This window comes from Sycon ciliatum, chromosome 8 (genome assembly GCF_964019385.1).
Source record: "Sycon ciliatum chromosome 8, ocSycCili1.1, whole genome shotgun sequence".
Taxonomy (NCBI): Eukaryota; Metazoa; Porifera; class Calcarea; order Leucosolenida; family Sycettidae; genus Sycon; species Sycon ciliatum.
This window is the reverse complement of record NC_088650.1, coordinates 19,669,858-19,697,351: the sequence shown is the minus strand read 5'-3', so window position 1 is coordinate 19,697,351 and position 27,494 is coordinate 19,669,858. Positions and strand designations below refer to the sequence as shown.

General features: G+C 46.4%; 3 protein-coding genes across 3 annotated transcripts; 1 reads left to right on the top strand and 2 right to left on the bottom strand.

Annotated features, from left to right (window-relative positions):
• Positions 1 to 1,702: 1,702 nt before the first annotated feature.
• LOC135822249 (ras-related protein Rab-1C-like) lies at positions 1,703 to 15,716 on the bottom strand. Its single transcript, XM_065334974.1, has 10 exons — positions 15,287 to 15,716; positions 10,961 to 11,038; positions 9,382 to 9,569; positions 8,575 to 8,662; positions 7,021 to 7,132; positions 6,714 to 6,795; positions 5,210 to 5,324; positions 3,641 to 3,754; positions 2,634 to 2,710; positions 1,703 to 2,455 (listed from the first exon to the last, which is right to left on the bottom strand). The coding sequence occupies exons 2-10, from the start codon at positions 11,033 to 11,035 to the stop codon at positions 2,314 to 2,316; spliced, it is 993 nt and encodes a 330-aa protein (XP_065191046.1). The 5' UTR covers positions 11,036 to 11,038; positions 15,287 to 15,716; the 3' UTR covers positions 1,703 to 2,313.
• Positions 15,717 to 18,651: 2,935 nt separating this feature from the next.
• LOC135822247 (retinaldehyde-binding protein 1-like) lies at positions 18,652 to 20,310 on the bottom strand. The gene has a single exon (XM_065334972.1). It carries the CDS (start codon positions 20,055 to 20,057, stop codon positions 19,221 to 19,223), a length of 837 nt encoding a protein of 278 aa, XP_065191044.1. The 5' UTR covers positions 20,058 to 20,310; the 3' UTR covers positions 18,652 to 19,220.
• Positions 20,311 to 20,444: 134 nt separating this feature from the next.
• On the top strand, positions 20,445 to 27,199 carry LOC135822248 (charged multivesicular body protein 3-like). The gene is made up of 7 exons (XM_065334973.1): positions 20,445 to 20,628; positions 20,808 to 20,868; positions 22,398 to 22,577; positions 23,537 to 23,658; positions 24,255 to 24,369; positions 24,848 to 24,888; positions 25,695 to 27,199. Exons 1-7 carry the CDS (start codon positions 20,584 to 20,586, stop codon positions 25,788 to 25,790), a joined length of 660 nt encoding a protein of 219 aa, XP_065191045.1. The 5' UTR covers positions 20,445 to 20,583; the 3' UTR covers positions 25,791 to 27,199.
• Positions 27,200 to 27,494: the final 295 nt, after the last annotated feature.

The window sequence follows — 27,494 nt, the reverse complement described above, 5'->3', positions numbered from 1 at the left end:
GAGGCGGACATAACGAAAAAAAAACAAAACAAAAAAAAACAAAGAGAATAATTATGTTTCCATATGTCCTTTTCCTTTCTACATTTATTATTGGCTCAACATCCGAGTTGCAAAGAGAATATGGTGAATCTAAATGCAAGCTTTCCTAATCCATTTTCATGAGACAATCCGATGATCAGGGAAAGTCGTCTCAACAACAGAAGCTATGTGGGAAAACAACAGAAGCTATGCGGGAAAACAAACGTATACGTCAAGAGGATAGTGCGAAGTATAAAGGTGAGATGTGAAAAAAACCCAATGTGGGACAGTACAGAGTGTGTGGGTTTACTGTATTGCATGGGATCGAGTAGCCATATACATAATATGCATACATATACATAATATGCATACATATATGCACAATTTCACACCATGACTGTGATGTTGCACATACTTATAAAGTATGTGCGTTCGGTTATCCGGCTCCCTCTTCTATCCTGATAGTCAGTGGAAAACGGATGTGTGCATTTAAGCGAGCTCTGACCGCTGGTATACCACTCGTCGAGCAAGACGGTGTGTATACTTTGCAATTATCATGTACAATGTTCTGCAGAGACGAACCAGTCCTTACCCTGCTGTAATGCATAACCAATTGTAGTACTGTGTCAAATGCCTTCAACTGACCAAAACCATTCTCTTCTTCACAGGTTCTTGATGAATTCAAAATGACGAAAAAAATCCCAAACAAGATGCCTTATGTATGATCTTCATTCACACTGAGCAGCGATTTTGGTGTCAGTTTTATGCTTGGAAGTTTTGATACTGAACTGACCTTATTGAATGAGACCGGAAACCGTGAAAACCTGTTCATGGCATCTCCGCTGACGAATGGTGCCTGAAGGCGTGATCATCAATAGCGTCCACTGATAGGACTCAGGGAGATTGTGGGTGTTTGTCTGCGTGAGTGTGTGTGTGTGTGTGTGTGTGTGTGTGTACGTGTACCAGGCTGAATAGTGGTGGTCTATTCTTCAGCCTTGCAAGCTGTTGGATGGTGCAATCCCAGCACAAGTTGCTATGGCTTCAATCGTAGCTTCGCTATCATCGCCTCCAGCGATGGGCGTCAAAAGGTCAAAGGGGTGTACGTGTGTGTGTGTGTGTGTATGTGTGTGTGTGTTTGGAAGAGGTGAAAGTTCATATCATGACGAGGCTATGTAAGAGTTACGCCATTCTCATTAAATGGTATACATATCCTATAAGATCCCCTCTGAACTGGCGATGTCCGGCGGTAGACGTTGTTGGATCCTGAGATGGCTACCCTGATGCTGTGGATCCATTTTTTGCACCTGGTGTTACCCACTTACCAGGGTGTGGTGAGGCTGGTGATCTCATGAGTGTGATCATTTCCTAGCCCACCCCAATGCAGCAGCCAGAGCTGAGCCGGGATTCAGGAATGCCGGCCAATAGGAGGTTTGATTTACAGTAGAGTCGTCATTCCGATATTCCTTCCAGCGCATGTTTCTCCCCTAGCTCTTACATAGAGACCCCAATGATCAGCCTCTGGCAGTGATCGAATGTGAACAGGTGCGAGCACGGGCAGGTGTGTGCTCCCTATGCCCATTTGTACTTGTATTCCCCACAGGCCTTTGCCTAAATTGAGGGGTCTCCGACACACGGTGCACAGCACCGGTTCCTATCAAGCAGTACAGCTGTGATGATGGGCAGGTTCTTGGCAGGAGTGAGTATTCAACAGCCCGGCGATATAGGTCTGATCGGCTCATCTACCGCAAAGCGTAGGGCCTACAAGTAAACCTGTCGCCTTAGATCTGACAGGATTTACTAGTGGTACATCTTCAAGGATGCCAGAAAAGTAAGAAAGGCGCTTGCGAACAACACGTGAAGTTAAATATACACAGCATCAAAACTGTAAGAAAGAAAAGGAATGCAAGAAAACGGAAAGACACTCGTGCTCAGATTGTTAGGGTCAGTTCATTGTCACTTGCACGAATTCGGCTTCCAATACGGTGCAGCAGGGAGACAATGTCCATAGTGCAAGAGGTGAGCTGGTGAGCATGCGATGAAATCAAAGTTCAAAGAAACCTAGTTGGATAGGTTTTAAAATGGCGTACAGAAGTGGTGCTTGGGCATATTCCGCAGGATTATTTGTTTGACAATTGAGACTGTAAATGTTGAGACCAGGTATACGGCTGCATGTGACTATGTTTAAAGCTGAAGTATCTTTTTTTTAAATGAGCTCCTTCCTATGTCAGAATCAGCTGAACGAAACGGTGAATTCGGCAGGTATGTTTCAAAACTACCCGTAGTCCCTTGGTAAAGTTACGTACAGCAACCGGAGGGTTTTGGTTGAGACGGCTCGGTGTCTAGTTGTGTGGAAGCACATGTATCTCTTCCCTCTGCAATGTTCTCGGCCAGTTGTCTTGTTTTGCTCAGCTCCTCATCTTCTGCTTTATGAAGCGCCCTGCACATGGAGAAATCCAAAGCAAAATACTAAACGGACAAGACAGACAGGCTCGTATACGAGCGTGAACATAAACTTGCCCGTCAGGACATGGCAGCATATCATAGCATGAGCACAGCTGAACACCCGTGCCTGAAGATACAACTTCAATCTACAATGCTGAGTGGTAGTGACTCACCGTGCAAGAGAAACACAGCAGGCTTGAACACCGTCTCCCTGCAAAGCACTGATCTCCGCAAAAAGAGCATTGTAGGACTGTGTGTCAGATGGCAAACACCGGGGAAAATAGTCAACAGCGGGTTAGACCCGGCACAATAAGTTACTGTGTATGTGTCGATGCGTTCAATGACATAGTGGACTATGTTAATCTGGCCGTAATAAGGAACACACATTACAGCATAGAATTGCGGAAAGAGTGGGTTCATGGATCGCGCAAGCATGGAAATGACCTCTAGTTGCATACAGGTGACAGCTGATTTCAGTGGTCAGCAGAGGGATAGGCCTTCGTACAGGTAGTATATGGAACCAGCTGAACACTGCACATTACTGTACTTTCCAGAGTATAAGCAGATTTTTTACCACGAAACACAGACATCTACCGTATTTTACCGGTTGTAAGTCGACCCCGGTTATAGGTCGACCCCCGTATCCGGAGGTCTCAATTCTGCTTTTTAAAGTTGTCACCCAGCAAAGCACTACTAACTACTCTCTGCTACTAACACATCAAACAAATCATGTAAACATTCCTTATTGGAGGGTATAACGTCCCAATCCTTGAAAAAGGCCAATAAACTGGCAAAAATGTGTACACATGGTGCACTCGTGCATGCAGTGCAGGTCATTTTTTGTAAGATACTGATAGTTCCCGGTTACAAGTCGAATCCCGGTTGTAAGTCGCCCCGCCCTTTCTCCTTCTATTTTTAGTCGTAAAAGGTCGACTTACAACCGGAAAAATACGGTACACCAATTATCACCGCTAATTAAAGTGCAGCTTATAAAGATGCTGAAGCCTCTGTGCATACAGGTCACAGTGTGGCAGAGAACACTGGCTGGACTGTTACGTACAGCAGAATGCTGAGTAGGAAAGACACACAGACTCACACAGACGTGCAGACGCACAGATACGCAGACGTACAGATGCACAGACACACAAACACATAGACACACAGATGCACACGTAAATACCTCGGCAACACTCGAGCCAACATCCTGCGGCACGGTCTTGCTCGAGCTGCCGTCTGGAGCCACATCAATCTTGTTACCAGTTACCATAACAACCACACTCGGCCTGGCTTTTTCCTAATAGAGAAACAGAGACCAGGACACTGTTCACAGTTAGGTTCTGCATGATAAGAGTGATACACCGATTCCTGCACTGTGTAGGTCACTCACAAAACTGCATACAGAACCTGTCAAGGCGACCACTTGGATAAGGTGACCACCTGCCCCAGTAGACCACTGCAGCCAGCACCAAGGGATGCTGTGTCCAGTCAAATGACCCTGGATAAGCAGACCACCTGGTAACGGCAGAGACTACATTTTGAAGGTCCCTTGAGCGGTCGTCTCTGTCTCTGTCTGTCTGTTTGTGTTTGTGTGTGTGTGTGTGTCTCTCTCTCTCTCCTCCTCCTCCTCCTCCCCCCCCCCCCCCTCCGCATCCCAACATGATTATCAGATACCACTTAAAATACACATGCACACAGACATTAACACACACACACACACACACACACGTGCTCTCTCTCTCTCTCTCTCTCACATACACACACACACACACACACACACACACACACACCTCAGACCTGCCCATCGCGGAAACGATGATAGCGAACAACTACCGTAATGTCGCGTGCATAAGCCGGATTTGTGCATAAGCCTGTCTCGTGTAGAAGCATGAAATCTGCAACAGCTTTTCGCGTACAAGCCTGTCGAATGCATAAGCCGGGCCAGTACACGAGACGCGCCACGTGTCGCGTGCGTAAGCCGGGCTACTACGCAAGACTGGTGAGCGCGCCTTTTACATGTTCATGTTTGCATGGTACCGTACACTTGCACACGCGGAAAACGTGGGAAGATGCGGAAATCAACACCAGCTGCGCTCGACGGCCATGCAGCACTCTTCAAGCTTCAAACTTACCTTTCCCATGGCATTTTCCGTCTTGTCCCTTGGCAAGTTGCTTGTTTGAAGTTGTTTCGGCGCTCCTCGAACTTTTCACTTGTGTTTGTTGCAGTCTACCCGTAGATAGAACTCATCTCAACCAAGTCTGCTTGTCGAAATGCCGAAAACAAAAGGACTTCGGAGAGAGAGAGAGAGAGAGAGAAAGGAGAGGGGGGACGCGGTTCAGGGAGCGAAAAAAAAGAAAAAAAATCCCGTTGGAAAATGTTGGTTTTGACGTCCAAAAGTCAGCAGTTTGCGCATACAAGCCTGGTCATTGAGTGGTGCTTGTCATATAAGCCTGTCTCGTGTATAAGCCTGTCTTGTGTACAAGCCTGACTCCATCACCGGCTTATAGGCATATAAGCCCCGGCTAATGCACGCGACATTACGGTATGTTAGACATAGCAACTTGTGCTGGGATTACACCATTCAACAGCTTGCAACGCTGATGAATTGACCGCCACTAATTTTAGCCTGGTCAACACCACACGGCTGATTGAAGTGGCTTTTTTCTGGCCAGTGAATCCCAATTTTTTCATTTTCCATTTTTTCACACACACATACACACACACATTATAATCATAAGCAAACAGACTGACCTGCACATCTACCATCCACGAATGCACACTGGTAAATGATGTGCTGCTCGTAACATCATACATGAGGATGACAGCATCGGCATCACGCAGAAAGGACCGGGAAATAGCACGGTACCTAGGAACAATAGGTTGAGAACAACAACAGCAGAAATGGTGAGATTTGAGTAGACAACTTCCTCAAAGTACGACGTGAACTGTACAAGTCAGCAAATAGGCCAAACTCACACCAAACAAGCTGTTTCCGGATTGTATAGAAAAATCGTTTGTGCTGAATGGAGTAAGGAATTTTACTTCCAAGAAAGTACCCATACCACAGTATGAGCTTGCTCTGGAAATACAAAATACATGACGGTCCACAAAGTATCTAGGGTCCTTGCTGCAACTACGGTGCTCTATGCCCTGGATAGGGCAGAACGTACCACTCAAAGGCGGAAAACAACAGAGACCAAAACCTTCCCTCTCAGTCTGTCGTGTTCAGAAACACTCTTCAAACCGAGTGTTTCTGAACACGAAACTCAGGGCTACGGAGGAAAGGTTTGTTGGTCCCTGTTGTTTTGCCTTGCCGTGTATACATGAATTCAAACAAACGCCTTGAGCTACAATCCAAAGAGTCGTGACGTAAAATCCTGCCACAAGAGACAGGAAATAAAAATGATACAAAACTTGTAGGCTTTGAAAATGGGTGAACATTCTGAATGGACTCAGAGCAAGGGATCCATCCATTGCAAAACAACTGACTGCTGAAAGTGGGCGGATGTTCTTACTGCGCACATTTTCCGCAGCCACACAAGCGCTCCTTATTCGCTGGAACACCATCATCCTCGAGGACCATGGCCCGGCAAATGTAGCTCCTCAACGAGAAGCAGTTGGAGGTGAGCGATCAGACCCATCACAAAGCGGTGAAAGGCCAATCAACTGTGTGCCACAGCATGGTTCGTAAACTCCTTCCGCTTCCAAGCAGAACTTGAACCTGGCAAGCTCTGTTTCTCATCCATGGTCGTTTAGGCCACTGCGCCTGCCTGCTGGAGGTTATATACAGCTGTAATACACTACAGTGCCAAACAGAGTGTGTTACACGTTATCATTAGACACCCTTAGCAAACAACGGTAACGCTATTTTTTACGGTACTCGTACCTTGATCACCCAAATAACGTTGAAGCTGCAGCGTATAAACGTTATGGGGGCTGATTTATCGTTGTGACCAACGGTACGTGTTTTGGCCAAATATTGCATAGTCCATACGCATTTCATCTTGTATCGCGTATATGGTGACAAAAATGGTTGTACCGCGCGAAATCAAAGTTATTCTCGTGGCAACAGCGTACTAAAAATAGCGTGCATCTTGCTAAAGGTCGAACCCAAATCACGGTGTTTTCCCCCTTATGATAATACCGTTACAACATAACGTTTTTCGCTAAGGGTGTCTATTGCAGGGGCTTTACTTGTATCTACCCAACAAACAAACAAACCAAACAAACAAAAACAAGGAGCACAGGTCCTCACTTTTCTGTTCCAGCCGTGTCCCAGATCTTGAGTGACGTTTCTTGATTATCAACCCGGACTTGCTTCGAGAAATAGTCCACTCCTGCCGACGGGAAAATATGAATATAGCAGTTCAAAATACACATCAAAAATGGAAAGCCATTATTATCCAAAATAGTTTTAACTTTTATTTTAATACATATTCATCAGTTTGAGGGAATGAAAGGGTAATTGCAGCGACACGGTCACACCACATCAGAAAGCTAATACTAGCGAGCAGTACAGTAATTCTAACTGTTAAATAGGGACACCGTCACATTGTACATACCAACTGTTGTGCGAGTGGACGGGTCCACGGAGCCCTTGCAGAGTCGCTGGATGAAAGTGGTCTTGCCCGCTCCACTGTCCCCGATCATAACCACCTTGAAGATACGCAGTGCCTGGAGTGCGAGCAACAATCATGCGTGAACAGGATTGGATTCATCATTTTCTCATTCACTTCATATGATCACATCAGTGGACCGTATTTTCCGGAGTACAAGCCGCACTTTGAACACCAAAAATTCACCCCAACAAAAGGGGGGTGCGGCTTATACTTCAATGATCAAATTAACAATGATAACTAGGATAGATGTCTGTATTTCGTAGCAAAAAAATGGGGAGGGGGGGGGTGCAGCTTATACTCCAGTGCAGCTTATACTCTGGAAAATACGGTACTTCTCATAAGAGGTTATGCGATAACGTCAAATCCACCATATATAGGAGCCAGTTGGGGTGGCAAAATGCCCAAAGCGGGTACAGAAACCCCTTATATAGAATAATTTGGGGTGGCAAACGTACTATAATTATGACGTGTATCGCATAACCTCTTATCCCTCAGAGTGTGTTTTTATGTTGCCCTTCACACTCTCTTGAGTCCCCTTCCCCCACCACACTGTGCTCTTAGCCGACTAGACCCTCCTGCACACAACCATCACCACTGCGAGGACCCTTCCGTAGACGATATTGATAACTCCTTCAGACAGCAGTTTCGTTAATACATAGCTCATCAGTGAAGGTAGATAGATGTTGAATGATTAAAATATAGACCAAACTGCTATTATATAGAGTTTTTCACTGACTCGACATTTCCTTCACACTCTCTGCCTGAAAATGATGCTGAAAAGGGATTAGCATACGTGTGGCACGAGTCAGCCTTTTGAAGAGACCCAGACCATTTATTCCGTCGTTTTGCCAGACAACTAGGAAAATCGACAGCGAATTCATTTCCCTGGATTTCACCAAAATCATAGAAACCAAAAGTCCATTTTGGGCATGGCCGTAATGTGCGAGTCGGAAGCGCGAGAATCGTCTGCTTTCCGCCCTGTCCAAAACTGGAAGAACCAGCAGAACTTGGCAGAATGTGCTAGATTTGGCAGAGGGTAAAGGAATGCACCCTTTAATATCGTGGGCTATTCCACAAATTCAGAAAAGTCAAGTTAGGCCGTATTTCAGTTACTGTCTTCGGGGAGTTGCAAAGGGAGAGAGTTCAAAGCAGAAAGCCATCTTCACCACCCTACCAACACCACCCTACCACCACCACCACCACTACCACCACCACCACCACCACCACCACCAGGCTGTGAAGCAGGGAACTTTGCTATAAGCCAGCGATACACGGATGACCTATCTATGACGTACATGTAGGTGTTATCCAACATAGACTGTTCAAACACGAACGCATCAATGCTGTTTTCTGTGACAATTGCATGCATCACATGCATACTCCAGTAGGAGTAGAGTCAATACAAAGCTTGTAGCATGCGCAGCATTACAAATTATCACATCGTTTACAGAAAATCACCTTATTCACTTTTTCTCATCTACTAGTATGCATCCTTACCATATACTTTGGTGTCGGTCCGGAACCTTCGACGGTGAAATCCACGTCCTCATACGCACCATCGTCCTCGCAAGGTGGTGTACTTCTCCTGCAAGCACGCCAAAGTAAAGCAAAACTCTCCTTCAATTGTAGCTACTCTATCAACCAGCCGTCGCTGGTATGTTGCCGGAATTTTCCGGGGCCCTACTGAACACGTATCACAGGTAGGTCACGTAAGACCTCGCCATGTTTAAACAGTTACCAGACACCACATTTATAGTGAAAAGACATGCAGTGAGCTGTGACTGGCATGCAGTGAGCTGTGACTGGCATGCAGTGAGCTGTGACTGGCATGCAGTGAGCTGTGACTGGCATGCAGTGAGCTGTGACTGGCATGCAGTGAGCTGTGACTGGCATGCAGTGAGCTGTGACTGGCATGCAGTGAGCTGTGACTGGCATGCAGTGAGCTGTGACTGGCATGCAGTGAGCTGTGACTGGCATGCAGTGAGCTGTGACTGGCATGCAGTGAGCTGTGACTGGCATGCAGTGAGCTGTGACTGGCATGCAGTGAGCTGTGACTGACATGCAGTGAGCTGTGACTGGCATGCAGTGAGCTGTGACTGGCATGCAGTGAGCTGTGACTGGCATGCAGTGAGCTATGACTGGCATGCAGTGAGCTGTGACTGGCATGCAGTGAGCTGTGACTGGCATGCAGTGAGCTGTGACTGGCATGCAGTGAACTGTGACTGGCATGCAGTGAGCTGTGACTGACATGCAGTGAGCTGTGACTGTCTGTCTGCCGCACGGTTTATATGCCACACAACGCACCCCTGATTGTGTGCCGTCGTGGTGGTGGTGGACTGTTCAGCCTGCTGCTGCACAGAGCCCTGGCTGCTCTGGAGCTGGGCCGCAGCGATGGTCTCTGTTGCTTCACCAGCCGGCACTGGCCGTGCAGGCGGAGCATCTCCATTTCCAGTAGCCTCGTCTGCTGCCAGTGCAAACAGTGATGGTCGTGGCTGCACAGACGGATCATGATGCATAGAAAATAAAGACAGGTGAAGGCAGAATACAGACAAATTGCGATAATATCATTGCACTGCTTACACATGTTGTACATGTGGTCGCGCTTGTAGCTCTGTGTCGTACATGCGGCTGCGCGGGTGTCTCTTTGTCGTACACGTGGCTGCGCTTGTGTCTCTTTTGTCGTACACGTGGCTGCGTATGTGTCTCTGTGTCGTACATGCTGCTGACCCGTGATACACGCCGCTGCGCTGTCTTGGAATGCTTTGTACATGCCGCTGCACCGTCTTCTGTCCCTCCGTATGCATCATTTCTCATCTCGTCCCCGTTGCATACACATTTTCTCGTCTTGTCTCCGTTGTATTTGTCTGGTTGCCGTCTTGTGTCCGTCGTATTTCCCCGTCGTTCGTCTTTGTCTCCCGTCCTGTTCAGGCCTTGTTGTACTTGGCACAGGCACCTCTTTCGTATCCCTCACCCCACTTTTTCCCCTCTTTTCTCCACGTCCCCATAATATATTATTTTTGTCCGTTTTGTTGTGTTCATCCAATTGAATTGACGACACACAGAAAGTCACGCCAGGAAGACATTTGGAATGGTGCAGTAAGGCATCGCAATTGCCGGTGAGTGAGGGTCCTGAGGTCTAGCTGGGAAGTTTAAGAATTGTTTATCTATCTATCTATCGATCTATCTCTCAAGCTCAACTGACGAGACGTGAATGCCCTGGAGCACTGTGTATTGAGTCTATTGACTATTGAGCATGGAGTTTTTTCTTTCTTTTTGTACTAAGGTGTAGGTTTGCCAAGTGAAAGACTCGACGTGCTCCTCACGTGCTTTGGATGGCAGTTGTGAGTGGATCGAGTGTCCAGTAATTCGATAGGAAGCGTCATGGTGGGCTGCACGTAGGAACAACAAACCCCGTCTACTATTTCTGACAAACTCGCTATTTCTAAGAAGAGCGTATTATGATTAATTCTCTGCCAAAGGTGCTAGGGGATCCTAGCATATCCAACATTCCGCTACATCGCTCACTTACATGTCCAACAGCTGCAGTACAGTACTGTCGGTCGCCGAAGAACTGGGGGGTCAGCCACCTAGCCTGGACTGTCCTTATTTTTCATGTACTACAGTCGATGGGCAGTTGAGTCCTCGTGTATATATTGGTATGCTGTGCTTGATGAAATTCTAGCCTGGTCGTTCTTCGGCGCCCGACAGTACTGTATACTTGCTATGTGTAAATCTGGGTCCTGCCATAACTATTGTCAACCAAAATCAACGCTGCCGAAACTTTACTGAAACTCTACACTTTTCAAACAACGTGCATGCAGAGCGTGGGATCCACCTTACGGCATCATACATTTTTAACAACAAACTGCATACTCTAACATACTGTTCCAGAGGGCTCTGGCTCCGGCTCCGGTGTGACGCTCAATGGCCGATGCCTTCCCCACTCTGCTTGCTCCATGATCTAATACCAGCACAGGCACACAGGCAAGCACATATACTCAGCAATGCATCTAGCAAGGGATGCATGGCCAGGTGATTAGCCCCCTAGGCCCTCAAGCAACCGTGCTTACATAACAACAAAGTGATGCGAGCGTTCACCACGCCGCTCATGCACTCAGAACGGTCGTGAGACAGTCAATGAGTCGATTTCAGTAGCAATCCCAGTACACGCTCACATACCATTACGCATTTCAAAAACATAGCAGTGTGAACGTGCATGAGAGTTCTACATGCACTTCTAGCATACTCTCAAACCAGTACCATATTTTCATATTTTACTGATCATGAGTCGACCTCTTTCAGTGATGACCTAAAAGCCGAACTAAAAAAAAGGGCTACTAGTACAATCAGGGTTTATTTGCCAATCAACCTGGGAATAGAGGCCCTGAGTACACGGGGGGGGGGTCAACTTAGAACAGGTAAAGATATACATCAGGCCCGCCGGAAGCAAGTTTTGATTGATCCGGCCATAACATAACAAGTTAGCATTTCATACTTTGTGTGTGACAATGCCGGTACTGTAAGTCAACAAATATTCGGCGCATATCTATTTTCGGCCTGATCATATTTGGCCGAAAATTTGTTGCAGCCGAACTCTGTTTTAGCCCTGGGAGGCGGAAATTTGAATGGGCCGAAAATTTGTCAACTTACAGTACTGGGTACACAGAACCTCCTCCTCCTCCGCAGTAAACATAAATATGTTTACGTTGGTGGCCAACAAGTTGGTCTGGTGGTGACCTGACCAACCGGACCGGTTCCGTCGTGCCTGTATAATAATCATATGAAAGAACTCTCGCAGAGCTGCATGCATTGCCACTCTTTACAACAATGGCAGGACGTGGTTTATCAGCTCAAAATCTACATTAAATTATTTTATTTTATTCTCTGACACGGCCACAGTCACGCTGAACGTCAGGAATGCTGATTGTCAGCAAAGACTCAGTGTGTGTCCACGATGCAGCAGGACAGGAACTCCAGGCTAGTCATTGGCAAGAATACTGCATGCAGTGCCCACAGCTATTGTCAGTAATGATGAGATGCTCACGAGCACACTCATCTCTAGAGTGGAGCACTACCGTGGAATTCAACCAGCACGTATTCCGCTGATAAGATGCACATTTGCTTAGTATGGACATTGTCCAGGGCACGGGTGTGTCCTGTCCCGGGGGAAAATCGCGATTCCGCGGCCGCGTTTTTTTCCGCGTTTTTGCGATTTTTTAAAAGACCGCGTTTTCCGCGGTTTTCCCGCGGTTTTTTAAAACTTTTTTGTTGCACTACACGTACACACAGTGCACTGCATGCTTACAACGGAGACTTCTAACTGATTGATTTCACTACATACTCACTGAAAATTGCCTCATATCAACTGCAAACTTGCCGGATATCAATAATATTCACCGCATATTTACCGCAAATTCACCGCAAATTATGCCATATTTACCCGCAAATTCTGGGATTTTTTCCACGATTTTCCCCAGGGACAGTGTGTCGCTCCATACTGAAGTATGTTTAGATAACAAGTACCTCAGATACCAGTGTTGGGTTAGGACCGGGTGAAGTTGTGCTATTTCGGCCGTGACTATGCTTGTCACAACATGTTCCGAGAGGTAGAGACGACATAGGGCGAGACTAACCGACCCCTCTTCTGACAAGTGGTGCTGTGACACAGGATGGCCGGCAAGAATGAGACAACCAAGTTCACCATTCCTAGGAAGAGGCGGGATCTGGGTCAGACGTTGCTCGATGGAGACTATTGGACCTGTTTCTGACAAGTGGTGCCCTTACCAGGATGGCCGGGAAGAATGAGGGGAAGAATGAGACAAAGTTCACCATTCCGAAGAAGAGAAAAGATCTCCACCCGGCGTTGCCTGACGGAGCTAACGCTCGGGATGCTATGCATCGCAGAGCTGCAGCGCAGCAGTTGCAGCGGCATACGGCCGCACTACAGGAGTTCGACAAGGCCAGTGCTGCGTTCTGGCCGCCGACCAGACCAGGAAGCTGATCGGCCGGAGGTTGAGGGGCCGCCCGCCGAAACGGCAAATGTCTCCAAGACCAAGGCGACGGTGTGTTGGCGGTGTGGTTCGGCCGGGCACCGCATTAAGGATTACACTGGTGCCCTGGTGGTGAGTGCAGAGGGCGGTACCAGTCAGCCAAAGCCAGATGAAGGGGCGGTGTCCGTGACGGAGGACGCTGCGTCCGACTGGGCAGTGGCAATAACAGCAGCAGAGGCCGAGCAGGCTCTCGCAAGTACGCAGACCGATTTGTGGGCTGTCTGATGACTGATGGTCGGCTGGCACTGACATGCTCCGCTGGTTGAATGCATGCCTGATTGCTGTTGCTTGCACAATAAGTATATCGGAGGTGTTGCATGTACCCTGCCTCGCTACTGGTTGCGTTGTTGTGTGTGCAGGAACGGCCCTCCACCAGGGAAAAAATGACGTTTGTTCGCTTCTGTGCTCGATAGGCATGGATCACTGATGAAAGAGCTGTGTTTTGTGATGAGAATAGCATGCCGGGTACATGATGGACGTCCAGTTCCCAAGGAGGGGTATGGATCACGGAAGCCAGCAGGAGCAATAAGGGTTTTAAAAAAATGGTGGCCTTGTGCACGATGCGTCATGGCATGATGTTGAGAGGCATGCATGATGCGGCATGCACTACTTGGGCCTATGATTATACACAGAATTAGGATGTCACACGAGGCTCCGCGACATGTCGCGAGCTTTGCGTGGGATTGGGAAACCTGGTGCGACGGCCGTCGCTTGGCATATACACACAGTGGTTGGGGTTACAGTGGTTGAGCACGCTGTGACCACGAGCAATTTGGGGTGCGTACTCGTAGGCGCTGGTGCAGTCCGTGATGGGTTGGCAGTGGCGTGGCCGGGTAGTACCCTGTGGTACATGCATTGCGTTGCTTTTGCCCGTGAAAGAGTGGCTGTTCTATCGGATACTAAGTACACTTTCCTCAGGCGGTGTTTACATGAGGCGTTTCAACCCGGGTTGAGTTCGACCCGGGTCAGATTTCAACCCGCCATGTGCATAAAATGAATTGCGCGTTTACATGACGCATTGCGCTTGACCCGGGTTGAAATTTCGCCCCGGGTTGATTTCAACCCTCCCCCCAAGGGGAGGGTTGAAATCAACCCGGGTCAAGAAAATCGTACAAACGTACTTCTGTGCGTATCTCGCGCCAGGTTTGAACGGCACTGCAGATGCAAATTTCGCGTGAAAGGATTCACGTGACCATACAGGACTGTAGAAGTGGACTTTTGGCGGCATATCAGTATTTGACCCGGGTCAACTGTCTTCATGTAAACGCTCACCTCTTTTGTCTATCGTACAGACTTTCAACCCGGGCTGAACTCGACCCGGGTTGAAATTTCTCATGTAAGCACAGCCTCAGTGTTTTCAGCATGAGCTGGGTACGTCTTATCAGAGTAAATATACTGTGACTACAGTCAAACCTCGTTAGGACGAACTGCAAGAGACCGAACAAGTTTGTTTGTCTTATCTGGAGTTCTTCTTATCCAGATCTGACAAAAAATTGATATGCATATTTATATGGATAGTATCTATATGAAATTGCTGCATGCTGTGGCACATGTAAACTGACATTTTTTTCATAACAGTCATAAGCCAGCAACAGGTAAGTACAATGTGCAATAAATTCATGACAGCATGCTCTCCAGCCTGCAGCTCCACCTTGTGCCTGGCCAACCATAGGATTGGCCCTAGTTCGTACTAAAAGAAAGTTCGCCGTATCAGTGTTCGTCCTAACGAGGTTTGACTGTACACTGATCAGGGGGGGGGGGGGGGGGGGATTACTGTGTGGGACCAGGGCAGGATGTAGCTGTCCATCTGCTATAATAAAGACATTCACCATTAGTCTCTGCCCTGATTGCATCAGTCTGATCATTACACCCTCAAGTCTATCATCACTACAATTATTTTCTAAGCACAGAAATAGCCTACACAGTACAGGATCATGAACCCTATCAAGAGTACAATAAGCTCCCAGGGAGTTTATTGTACTTTTGGCGGTAAGCAGAGAGTGTGCTGGAGGTGCTTCTGGGAGACTCCAGCAAATCCTTAGGCGGCCACTCATAGTACCAATGAACATAATAGCAATATATTATAATAGCTTAGTGTTAGCATTAGCGAAATCACTGAGTTCCCCAACATACGGAAGAGAAAATGACCCCAAGCTCACCCAGCGCACAGGAGTTGGTCCAGCTTATCCGGAGTATACCTGGTACACAGGCCGCTCACAGCGAGCGCTCAGTTTCCAAACAGGATTGTCTGCAGCCTGCTACTGTGACAGAGAAGGCAACCGTTTGAAACTGAAGTCTGAAGCGCCGAGGTCATTTCATTTTCAAGCCAGTCCCAACAGGGTGGAGGTGCAGTAAATCCCATTAGATTGAAAGTAGTTAGTTGAAACAGCAGGCGGCCTTGCGACGTCGACAGCAGCTCAAACGACGCGCACAGGCGCTCAGTCAAGGACGGCTCGTGACACCAGGACAAGCTGACAGGTACTGCACTACTGGTAATGGCACTATGCAAAACAGTAGAAGCGAGCATTAGCAGCAGCTTTGTTTGACTTTGGCCCTTGGGGAGGCTAGGCAGGATGTGACTCTGGACATCCTGTAATGGTGCGGCATCCAGTATCCAGGTATCCATGGCCTCTCCGCGATCCGAGGCAGATATGCACCCTGGCTTGATGCACGGTCCGTGTGCAAGAGCTCTTGACCCGCCTGACCCAGCAGTATTGTGGTGTACATACTATCCTGACCTGATGGCTGAGTCCTTCTCAAGTGAACACTTTTGAAATGGAGGTAAAATAATAATTCCAGCGCACACTCACAGTAACAATCACGGTAGTACAGTCTACAGCTAGTTCAACACTAGCAGGAGGGGTAAGCAGGTGCCTGGTGGGAACCATTCACGTAACTCGTTGACTCGGTAAGTGGTAGCCCTACATGCCTTTCTTGACTCGCATCGCACTTGGCAGTCTGCCGGAAACGCTAATTTCAGAAATTTTCGGTGCTCAATATTTTCGGTATGAGGGCAACAGGCTAGGTTAGGTGAACAGAAATTTTCGGTACAGAGAAGCAGTTCCCTATTGCCAGTATTGGATTATGTGTGTTAGTGTTTGTTCGGTGTATTGAAATTTTAGGTATGAAACAGACGCACCGAAAGTACCGAAAATAATAGTACACCGAAAATTTGTGAAATTACAGTACCTAGCACAAGGAACAAAATCGCTGACATAATTGCGATTATTGTTTTACATGTAGATCTACCTCCTTCCTTTTTTGTGTCGCAGCGATGACCATCGTCAAAAAAAATACCGGGCGAACTAGATTGCAAACATATCTTTAATTACAACTAATGGGAGACAAACAAGTCACTGGCAGAAATATATTATAATAATTATTTGATTTACTTGAGAAGGAATGCGAGGTCACAACAAAAACATGATAGAAAATGACATGAACGACACCTGCGGCGGGTACGAGCGCACTACGACCGTACGAGTCCTGTAACGATACGTACTAAATTCTAATAAGTACTGTCAGTTTTGTGCCTAGTTGTTGCACTTTCTGATTGTATGTTACAGTGGTGGAGAGTTACTAAATTAATAACTGTAAATAACTCGTTTCCATACGTCCTAGGCGTAGTGCATAGCGCTAAAACTGCTGAAAAGGTCTTGTGTCGTAAGTTGTGAACTCACTTCAGTTCAGACTTGGTAACTACTTAGCTATGCATGTAGTTGCTGCAAGGAACATAACAATCATGTATCATGTGGATCCCCTGCTGCCACAACTGCATTCCAAACAACATTCCCCACTTGTTATTGCACAGCACTGAGCGAGCTAGAACCATAGACTGAGCAGAGCTATACTATAGACTATAGTATAGAGGACATGACAGGCCAGGACAAACATCATTATCAGCGGGGAACAGTGAAAAACAGAGAAAAAGAAAAAAAACGACCAGTATTACTGTGGCAGTAGATCTATTATTGTCATAAATAGTAGTACCAGGCAGTAGTACACATGCCAGTCCCTGTTACATACTCAGTCTCACATAATTATAATGATCTAGTCATTCTTCTCATTGTAATGTCATTCTCACTCATACTCATACTAGCAAGAGTTCATCCATAACCCCAGTGGGGTTATGGGCTCTTGATACTAATTACTAGATCTATATGATTATGTAGAGAGAGAGAGTCATACCCTAGTAGAGCAGTCACTGAGAGGGACGACTTGTATGCATGAATGTTGAAAAAAATGAAAAATGCCAACCCTGGCCTGGGGGTAGGCCTCGACCAAATATGCAAAAAAAAAGGAGCATATTATGCTCGTCGCATATCAGGGAAAACGTCCATAATAATATTATGCCAAAGGCTTAGCAAAATATGCAAAAAGATATGCCAAAATATGCTCGACATATTTTTAAAGCAGAAAGTGTGGATCATTTCAGTAAAATTACAACCTTGGAATATTCATTGGCTTCACGGCTATCATGCTTATGATGCAAATCAAAACACATGCGGAATAGTATGGCTAGGGTGTGTCCCCAGCAACTGTAGCGATAGTGTTCGTCCATGGGGAAATGTAGCAAACGCCTCAACCATTCCAAATTCATCCATAAAAGGTGATTTCTGAACGCATTTTGTCCATAATATGAACGGTTTTGCCCTCATTTTCTTCAGAATATTTGAATTATATGCTGGCTTCATTCCAATATTCCCTTTGTCGCTCAATATGCCATACATGTACATGAACTGTCCGAAATATGCGGAAATATGCGCAAGCATATTTGGTCGAGGCCTACCGGGGGGGGGAGGGTAGTTGAGAAAAAAATATTCACTATCATTGTGTGTATTTTGCCCGTAGCTGAGCCTCAAATAAAGGCCCTCATCCTTGACGGACATGGCACCATGCCACATTCTGATAAAATGCCCAAGTGATGCAAGGTCTTTTGTTTACCGAGTACTGTATGAGTACAAATTTTCGTTCACGAAATCTTTCGTTAGATCACTCCACCAGCAGAAGTTCCTGTTGATTATCCCGACAATCACTGTACTCGAAACAAGTCTTGATCTCGGAGCACTTCAAGTGACCTGTCTAGTTCTCCTTATTGATTCTGTACGGCCATAGCTGTAGTACCATGCAGTGGATCTACTAGTACTTCTTCCATGAACAGTCCCTGAAAAACCTCCGTATAATGTGATGAATATCTACAATCGTAATCACTGAAAATGTTACAAAATTAAAATAATTCAGAAATTTTTGGTGTCATCATTTCAAAAAAGTTGAAAATGGAATTTTGGAAAAAATATGACATATCGGATCCCGAACACTTTAACGCAGCCACTTACACATTTAGCAAACTTCACTTCTCAACTCCAAAAACGGTCTCTTCACTGCGATTCAAACCAAAATTAAGATTAACATTACACCAAATTTTCGGACCTGACCCATCATCAGGTAATATCCCGAAAAACCAAGGCAAATCCCGAGGTTTTGCCCTGGCGATCCAGAAAAAGCACTCCCAGTACTTGGCAGGTATGATTCGGTAAAGTTCTTTTACAATATCCAGCCATTGGCACAAGCACTCTGGAATACAAGTCCAGTCAAGCATATGTGCATTGCACACGTACAGCTACTGTAAATATCAGCTGCAGTGGGCCATAAGGAAAGGTTTAAAGCAAGGTGACAAGATACATTGAGTAGATTGGAGCATAAAAAAACGTTGAAGTACGACATAGTTTTGGTCAGAGTCATTTGACACAGAAATACCGACAGTCACAATACATGGCATGGTAGTTTCCCAGTTAGAATCCAGAAACGGAAGAGCTTCTGTGACAAATAGATAAAGGCCTGAAAAATCACTGTTTGCAACCTCTGCTTAAAATGAATATTTGAAAAATATTCTAAATAATGCCATGCCGAGAGCCAGATACCAAGGCAAGTCTGGGGGCCTAATGAACTTCCACTCAGCGGTACACACACGCCCACGCACACACACACACGCGCACACGCACACACACACACACACACACACTGCGCACCCACCCCCCTATTCAGCAGGGAAGAATCAAGACGTCATCAATCATAAAACGTTTCCTAACGTTATCATCCCTGAAGAGAAGTCAGGAAAGATAGTACGTCCTGGGGATCATACGCTGGCCTATCACCATCCACTTCGTGCGGGACATCCCTCTTGGCGACTTTCGAGAAGAGACTCTCTCGATCTGCACCGTGAAAGTGATAGCGCTCACGTAGCTTCTGCTTCATGAATGGCTTGACGAGCGCCCACACAATACTGAACAGCGAGGACTGGTTGACGAGATGGAACCCTTTGAATCGTGCCGGGAACGCGTCCTGGAACAGCTCCATGACGACAGATACACGAGAGCGGTCGAACATGAGCACCTTGCCCATTGTCATGTCTGCAAAGTTCTGGATGAAGACGAACCCGTTCACCTGTGTTTCCTCATCCTCGATCACATGATCCAGAACGTATATGAGTGTGCGCAAAGCATCCTTCATTTTGAAAGAACCTTGATCTATGCGACCCGGTCTGAACATGAACATTCGCCGACCTTCTGAATCCCGGTCACCAAACACACAAACCACTTGATGCTCCAGGATAGGTCGCACAGAATTCAGATCTGCATCCTCGATCAGATCCGCATGCTTCTTACGAAACAAATGGTAGTTTAACAGTAAGCTCATCGCCCTCTCTACATCATACTTCCTAGCACGTAAGAACGCAATGAGAAATTTGTCTGTGTCCTTGCGTAGTGTGAAGTCCTCGTGTTCGACAGTGTATTCCCGAATCTTCTCCCTCAGAGCGGCTAGGCCTTCCTCCCGACGTTCCGGTGTTTCATTCAGTTCAACCTTGACCTTCTCTATACTCCGCTCGCACAGGCCTGAAGAGATCCATCTGGGGTCCACCGCGGATGCCATTGCAAAGTAATTTAGAAATGGAGGTGCATGTGAAATTGACAAACGATATTTCCTGGATCTTAGGAACCAATTCGGCACAGGTGAACGAACAACTTGTATCAGAATGTCGAGATTCTAACGACAGTATGCCGGTACGGACTTAGACCGCTTTTAATGTACTAAGACAAGAAAATAAAGTATTGCCAGTCAGGGACTACTAAAAACTACGACAATGTAGTTGACAAAGAAACAAAATTTGTAAGTGGCAACAAAATGAGAACACGAAGGAAGGTGGTGGGTGATGTCACATCAGCAGCTGTCAGGGCGATCATGCATTCATGGTAACGTCAGGGCATGGCGCATTTTGCTAAGATGACATCACCAGTTACAGTGCAGTATAACACAACCTCTTCCGCTTTCTCTTCGAAATTTAAAAGCAGTATTGCACGTTTCTGGCTTCAAAGAGTGCCTCTCCTTTCCACTCGGAGCTCTTGTCGCACATCCTTAGGGCTCAAGGAAGGTAACCATATCAGGAAGGGCTGAAAGAATGGGTCTGTTTGGAAAGGAACCTGAAAAAAGCCCGCGCGAGCAGGTGAGGAACCCAACTCTTTGAAGCACATTTCGAACTTCAGTTGAAAACAACTTGCAAATTGAAATATCCTACCTATCTTTCGGTGTGTATGTGTGTGTGTGTGTGTGTGTGTGTATCTGCAATCTGGTGAATGATGTTCAACGTATTGTGTATCGTGGCGTGCGGTGATTCGATTCCAGGTGAGAGAGTGGAGAACCAAACTGAGGCGAGAAACGAGAACTCTGGACAAGCAGATCCGCTGTAAGAAGAATTATTTGCTGTGATCGCAATGAAGTGCTTTTCGGAGAAACGTTCACTCCATGTTTCGGTCCACTGTGCTCTGAGCTTCAGAGTCTGGGATCTAGCTAGACTGAAAAAGCAGCTGCTGTTGAATTGTAGTACAATTTTGAAATAGAGTGTGACGAAACGTGCCGTATATTTCTCTGAAGTAATTCTGGTTGACCGTGTACAGGTTAGGCCTCTGGTAATCTGGAGCAGAGCAGTGATCATTGCAGACACAGCACACATACAGATGTCACGGGCTATTTTCATTGGCGTGGACTCCACGTAATTTCTGCCACCCACTATGCGGCTGCATAAACCAAAGTGCTAGTGGAGAGGTTCCGGGTACGATTTTCCATACCAAAATCCGTAGAGGCGCTAGGGATTTTTTCGAGGCGTGCTTCATATAATTTTCCGGCACGGAGAAGCCGTGTGGACTGGCTTTAATACGAACCATGTATTTGTGTGGATTTTTTGCGCCTTCGAGTGCAGAAAGATTTTTCGCATACAAATTTGGTCCGAGAAACACCGATTATCCGCAGGAAGTTTTGATTTCGGTACAAATTTTCAAATTAAAAAGGCACCGCGCGGGAATATGACGTAATTTGCGATCGTAACCTAGGCAGGTGCAGCAAATACATATGTTCTGTACTCAGGCAGTTCACTACTCGAAAATGAAGTATAAGAAATCCGTAGCGCCTCTGCGGGTTTTGGTACAGAAAATCGTACTCGGCAACCTCTGATACATCAGTCGACTTGTAAAGACTACGCATATAGCGAATTTCGTGATATAGCGAACTACCACCACAACCAACATCAGCAGCAGCAGCGAGAGTGCTGTTTTCCTGCTCTATTGCTCTTCCCTTTGTCGATTGATGGATCAATCGGTACCAACGCATTCGTAACTCCGATTAGTAACTTCGGCTCTGCTCTGTTTTGTTTTGAACTGTATACGCATTGGATTTCTTTGTATTCTGTATCTCGTTATCGCTATCTTTTCCTCTAGCCCTCTCGCTTAGGATGAGCTTTCTTTTTTATGGCAGCTTAAGCGAAGGCTATATACCTGCTTTATGCAGGTTGATGCCAACGCGAACAAGCAAAATAATAATAAATAATAATTGCTCACTAAAAAACAGGCTGGGACACATACCATGTGAATTGTAAACCACGTGATGTGAGTTTTCGCTGTCGGTGGACCGCATAGCAAGCACTGCTGGCCTCTCGTATGCTATACTAGCCTATAGATTGTACAGGTAGATGCACAACATGTGCTAGTAGTATGCAGCCATGACAGCAAGACAAAATATTACTCTTTTCTTGGGCAACTGCAGAAGGTGTCTGATTTTGACTGAAAATGATTTGGGCAGCACTGTGTTTGCTTCTTGATGTACGGATTGCTATGAAGGGGGGTGGATTTCTTGGATCCCCGACTTTAGTTTTGTAGATTGTATTTCCAAGCATTGTGAAAGTCATTGCTTGCTCATCTCGGTTGTATTGTGTGCATTCAGCCATACAAGGAGAAGAAGCAAAGGTGAAGAAATCACTGAAGGATGCAGCTAAGAAAGGCCAAAAAGACGTTTGTAATATCCTTGCCAAGGAGATGGTTCGATCACGCAAGGCTGTGAACAAGATCTACGCATCAAAGGCTCAGATCAACTCTGTGATGATGCAGATGCAGAATCAGCTGGGTAAGTTCTAAAGGAGTGTGTGTGTGTGTGTGTGTGTGTGTGTGTGTGTGTGTGTGTCTGTGTGTGTGTCTGTGTGTGTGTGTGTGTCTGTGTGTCTGTGTGTCCCATATGGTGCAGTGGTATGTGCAGCGATTTCCAATCGATAGGTTGCGGGTTCGATTCCCGACAATTATGGTCACACACGTCTTTCTTCTCTTTCTCAGACTCTTCCTGACTTTTCTTTCATTCTCCTGGGTGGTTACCAACAGCCAGTGCATGCCAGAGTATGTGGTGTGATGTGTGTGCGGGAAAAAAAAGACCAAAACGTAGGAATTCACTGGCCAGAAAAAGCCACTTCATAGCTGTGTGGTGTAGACCAGGCTGAATAGTAGCGGTCAATTCTTCAGCCTTGCAAGCTGTTGAATGGTGCAATCCCAGCACAAGTTGCTATGGCTTCTGCTGTAGCATCGCTATCATCGCCTCCAGCGATGGGCGTCCAATGGTCCAATGGTGTGTGTGTATGTGCATGTGTGTGTGTGTGTGTATGTGTGCGTGCGTGTGTGGGTGTGACTGTGTACACGTGTATGCACATGTGTGTGTGTGTGCGCGCGTGTTTTATGTCCTTCCAACACGAGCCTGTCATGCTAAGTCTCCCTATAAGCACAGCCTGGGTTTGGCACACATTGGATGTGTTGATAGCACTGGGTGGGTGTTTTTTTGAATGCAGTTGGCAGTGAGCCTTCCGCACTCTGACTTAACTGTATCATTTGTGTGTGTTGGCATATAAAAGCTGCACAGCTTGCTGTGTGTTTGTTTCAGCATAGCCCTCCCCATTGTGTTCAGTCACTGAGCATGTGTGGTCGAGTCCTAGGTAGCACTGCGTGTGCTGCCCGCACACTGGGTATTTTGCTAGTACCGGTATGTGCTGCTGTGTGTGCTCTCAAATCTCACTGCCTGTAATGTTCCCATGCTGTGTTTAGCCACACAACGTATGGCTGGTGCGATGGCGAAGAGCACGGAAGTGATGCAGTCCATGAATCAGTTGATGAGAGTGCCGGAGATTGCAGCTGTCATGCGTGAACTCTCCAAGGAGATGACGAAGGTGAGGGCACCGTGCATGGACTTTTTTCTTTCTTTTTTCGCTGGCTGTGTGCGTGTTTATGTCCACACATGCACAGGCGCCCATTCCGCCTGCAACAGTTGGAGGCCTTAGCAAAACATAGCTGGCAGGTGCTAAATCCTTTGTGTGTGTGTGTGTGTGTGTGTGTGTGTGTGTGTTTGTGTGCACGTGTGTGTGTGTGTGTGCAAACGAGGGGGGGGGGGGAGAATCCCTGCTCAAGATGCTTTATCGAGCATAGTATTCTGTGTCAGATTCTGTAGAGGGTGTGCTTGTGAGGAGGGGGTAGGGGGTACAATTTGTGTCAGTGTTGTTCCTCTCCACTTTCTCGATCCTTTCCTCCTTCAGTGCAGTCAGTCTAAGCTGTCTTGCCAACTGCCCATATTTTTGCATCTTTATTTAACGAAAATTTGGAGCAATTTCCGCAGTGCAAGAAAAACAGCACTCGTCAGTCTGCAAGGGACTGCAAAGTGCTTGGAGCAACACTGTGGAGTGTGTGTGTGTGTGTGTGTGTGTGTGTGTGTGTGCGTGTGTGTGCGCGCGCATGCGCATGATGTGTGTGCACCTGGTCTTTGTTTTAGGCTGGTATCATTGAGGAAATGATGGATGACGCATTCGAATCTGCATTGGGTGATGAGGACGAGGAGGAGGCTGCTGAGGCTGAGGTGGACAAGATCCTCTTTGAGGTTACCAATGGTATGTTGGATGAGTGTAGTGTTTTGATCCTGTTTGAGGTGACCAATGGTATGTTGGATGAGTATAGTGTTGATGAACTGTTTGCTGGTGTAACCGTTTCAATGTGACAAGAATGCTTTGCTTTCGTGATAGTGATATAGTGATGGGCTTGACATACACATGCACCTCTTGTCAGTCTTGAGGGGTGGTTGCTGAAGCAGATATTTGCTGGAGGGGGGGGGGGGGGGGGGGGGGGGGGGGAGAAAGAGAGAGACAGACTAATCCTTTCTTGCTCTTTCTTTATATGCACTTGAGGTGAATTGCAGCAAATATGGACACTCTGCATTTTGGGCTGGATTGTGTAAACTGTGGATGGCATTGGTGTATTTGAGTGCACGACCGAAATAGGGAAAAAACAATTATTAGCACTGCTGCTGCTGCCGTTGGTGGTGGTGGCGGTAACCTGATGTATGCTGTTTTGCCTATATTCTGTGTTTAGGTATTCTGGGCCAAGCAGGACCTGTGGAAGACAACCCCCTGGTGAGTGTCATCTGCTCAGTATCACACTGTGTGTTGGTGGTCTTCCTGTCTCTTCTAGCTCTGAAACTACTCTGCTCTTCAGACGGTAAAATGCCGATCATGAACATCATTCGTGACAGCCTATTTGCAGACGACTTAGCACTTGTTGCTTCGACTCATACAGGTGCCATGCTTGCTCTTTATGGATGTCGTGGGACTCGCTGGCCTCAAAGTCAATGTATCCGAAATGAATGTGATGGCTGTTGGTTTTGGCATCTGTGCTGAGGATCTGCCCCGCCCCTGCAGGCGCGGCAAGGGAATTGTTGAGAATGTTGAGAATGTTGAGAATGTGGAGTGGATGGTTTTCGTTCACTTAGGTTCCATTATACAATTCCAGCAGCGACTGTACCGCGTTAGACACCTGGTCTCGGATAGCCTCAGAGCGTTTGTAGCATTGTGCTGATCTGTATTTGGTGACAAGACCTGTCGGCTCTTAGCATCGTGTGTTCATGCTTTCTTAGCAATGCATAGGAATATTCTGTGTTGTGTGCTGTGAGTATCATGTACTCAATAATAAATTATGCACCATTGACTGGGACCCCTAGTTGATGAATTACCATTGCCTCCCAAATGGGCTCTCCACTGGGAACAACTGACTTACATCTCACCAAATTTTCGGGTTTGATCCATCATGTATGTGAAAGGTTCATTTAGGAGATTCAGTTTTTATTAGGGTGTAAGTGGCTGCGTTGGAGATTCCGAACAATGCAAGAATCGAAGATATTTAAAAAAATTCTCTCTCTTTTCACCATTTACTCTCAATGTAGCCCGCGCCAGCAGCTGCTGCCGCCGCTGCTACCGCTGCATCAGACGAGGAGGAGGATGACGAGATGCGGGCTCGCCTGGAGGCCCTACGCAGCTAAGTACAGTTGGGTTTCTGAGAGTGGGCGCTTCACTGGGAATGTGCTTGCGTCGCCCCTGGTTCTTTCGTGTTGATTCTCCCGGCCATAGATTCTCGGTCTGAAAGACGTTGGACGTTGGGAAAGAGAGAGAGGGGGGAGAATAGGCAACTTGGCGTTTTACTTGTTGCTGTACATACCCTGTATATATCGCCGTCAAGCTGTATTTTCTGCTCTTGATTGTCATGTTGTTATTTCCTTGATTATATCTACAAGTACCTCCTTTTTAACACCTTGCAGTCAACTTTCTATGCATCTTCCCAGCCCTGCTTTGCTCCAGTAGATGTCGAGCAATAGTCGATGTCTGATTCGCTTGTTTGGTGGCAACTTTCCTGAGCTGTACATTATTGCTGCTTAAATAAGTTGTGCATTCTTTGATGGTGCTGCTACAACTGCTACTGTTTATTTTGTTTATTTTTTTCCTCGTTTGCATTGGGCTGTGCCTGCTATATGATTGTCTTGTTTTGTGTCTACCACTTTTAAAGGTTTGTAGTCTATAGGAAGCCTCCTCCAGGGGGGCATATGTTGTACTGACTTGTACATGAAATGTAACAACTATCAGTCCGTGTTTTACGTTTGCACTCTTCTTCCACAGGCTGGAAGGTGTGCCTTGCTTTGCTGCTCCTTGTCCTTGCCTTGCTGCCCCTTGTCTCTATTGTTGCTTAGTGGTCTCATTTGAATGCTTTGCTTTTGCTACCAGTATACCTAGTACCTCATAAATGAACATTTGCCTGTGCACGAATGGCAATTTACTCCGTATATATTAAATCAGGGCAGTCTTGTCTGACTATAGTTGAGAACATAATCAGCATGCCCTGCACAAGCCATGAACATGGGCATGCCCGTGATAGTAGGGAGGTTTCGCTCGACGTAATTACATATGAAAATAACGTAGGAACTGCACGTAATACAATTACTCTAGACACTCTAGATACTAGATACTCGGTACTCTAGATACTAGATACTCTAACAATTTTATCAAACATTATGATAATTACCACATCAAATGCTGCGGAGACCTATCCAGAATCGGCGATATGCTGGCCCTGGCCTGGAGATCTGCAACTATAATCAGCTTCTACTTTGCAACACTAACGGATTAGTCCCCTTTGTCGATTGATGGATCAATCGGTAGATTCGGCTCTGTTTTTCTTTCCTTTCTTTCTTGTTTTGAATTGTACGTTGAACTCATTGGATTTCTTTGTATTCTGTATCTCGTTATCGTTATCGTTAGATTTCCCTCTAGCCCTCTCGCTTAGGATGAGCTTTCTTTTTTATGGCAGCTTAAGCTTTATGCAGGTTGATGCCAACGTTGCAACGCGAACAAGCAAAATAATAATAATAATAATACTGCACGTAATACGTGAAAATCAGCGCTGGTGAGTTTCGTTCTACATGATTTCTCCACGACTGCTAGCCTAGGCATGCCTTGCATGCGTCCAACACGACCCTTCATTTTGTTTTCCACATGGTTGTACCTTGTTTCCCGCGGCCGGCCGGCTTGAACGTTGCCATAGAGAAATCCGGAAAGTGCGAAAAAATATTTCAAAAAGTTTCGAAAATATTTCAAAAAACAACTCTCCTACGAAAATCCGTAGAGAGATTTACGTCTGAAAGTTGCCCTCTCTCCCTGGCGCACGCGTACGACATACGGATTTTCATACGTCA

Coding starts and splice junctions, on each gene's coding strand:
- LOC135822249 (XM_065334974.1), bottom strand. CDS start 11,035: ATGGAGCAAGCAGAGTGGGGAAGGCATCGGCCATTGAGCGTCACACCG. Junction 5,325..6,713: donor GACACGGCTGGAACAGAAAA/GTGAGGACCTGT, acceptor TATTGTTCCTAG/GTACCGTGCTATTTCCCGGT. Junction 3,755..5,209: donor CGTGGATGGTAGATGTGCAG/GTCAGTCTGTTT, acceptor TTTCTCTATTAG/GAAAAAGCCAGGCCGAGTGT.
- LOC135822247 (XM_065334972.1), bottom strand. CDS start 20,057: ATGGCATCCGCGGTGGACCCCAGATGGATCTCTTCAGGCCTGTGCGAG.
- LOC135822248 (XM_065334973.1), top strand. CDS start 20,584: ATGGGTCTGTTTGGAAAGGAACCTGAAAAAAGCCCGCGCGAGCAG. Junction 20,869..22,397: donor TCTGGACAAGCAGATCCGCT/GTAAGAAGAATT, acceptor GTGTGCATTCAG/CCATACAAGGAGAAGAAGCA. Junction 24,370..24,847: donor CCTCTTTGAGGTTACCAATG/GTATGTTGGATG, acceptor TTCTGTGTTTAG/GTATTCTGGGCCAAGCAGGA.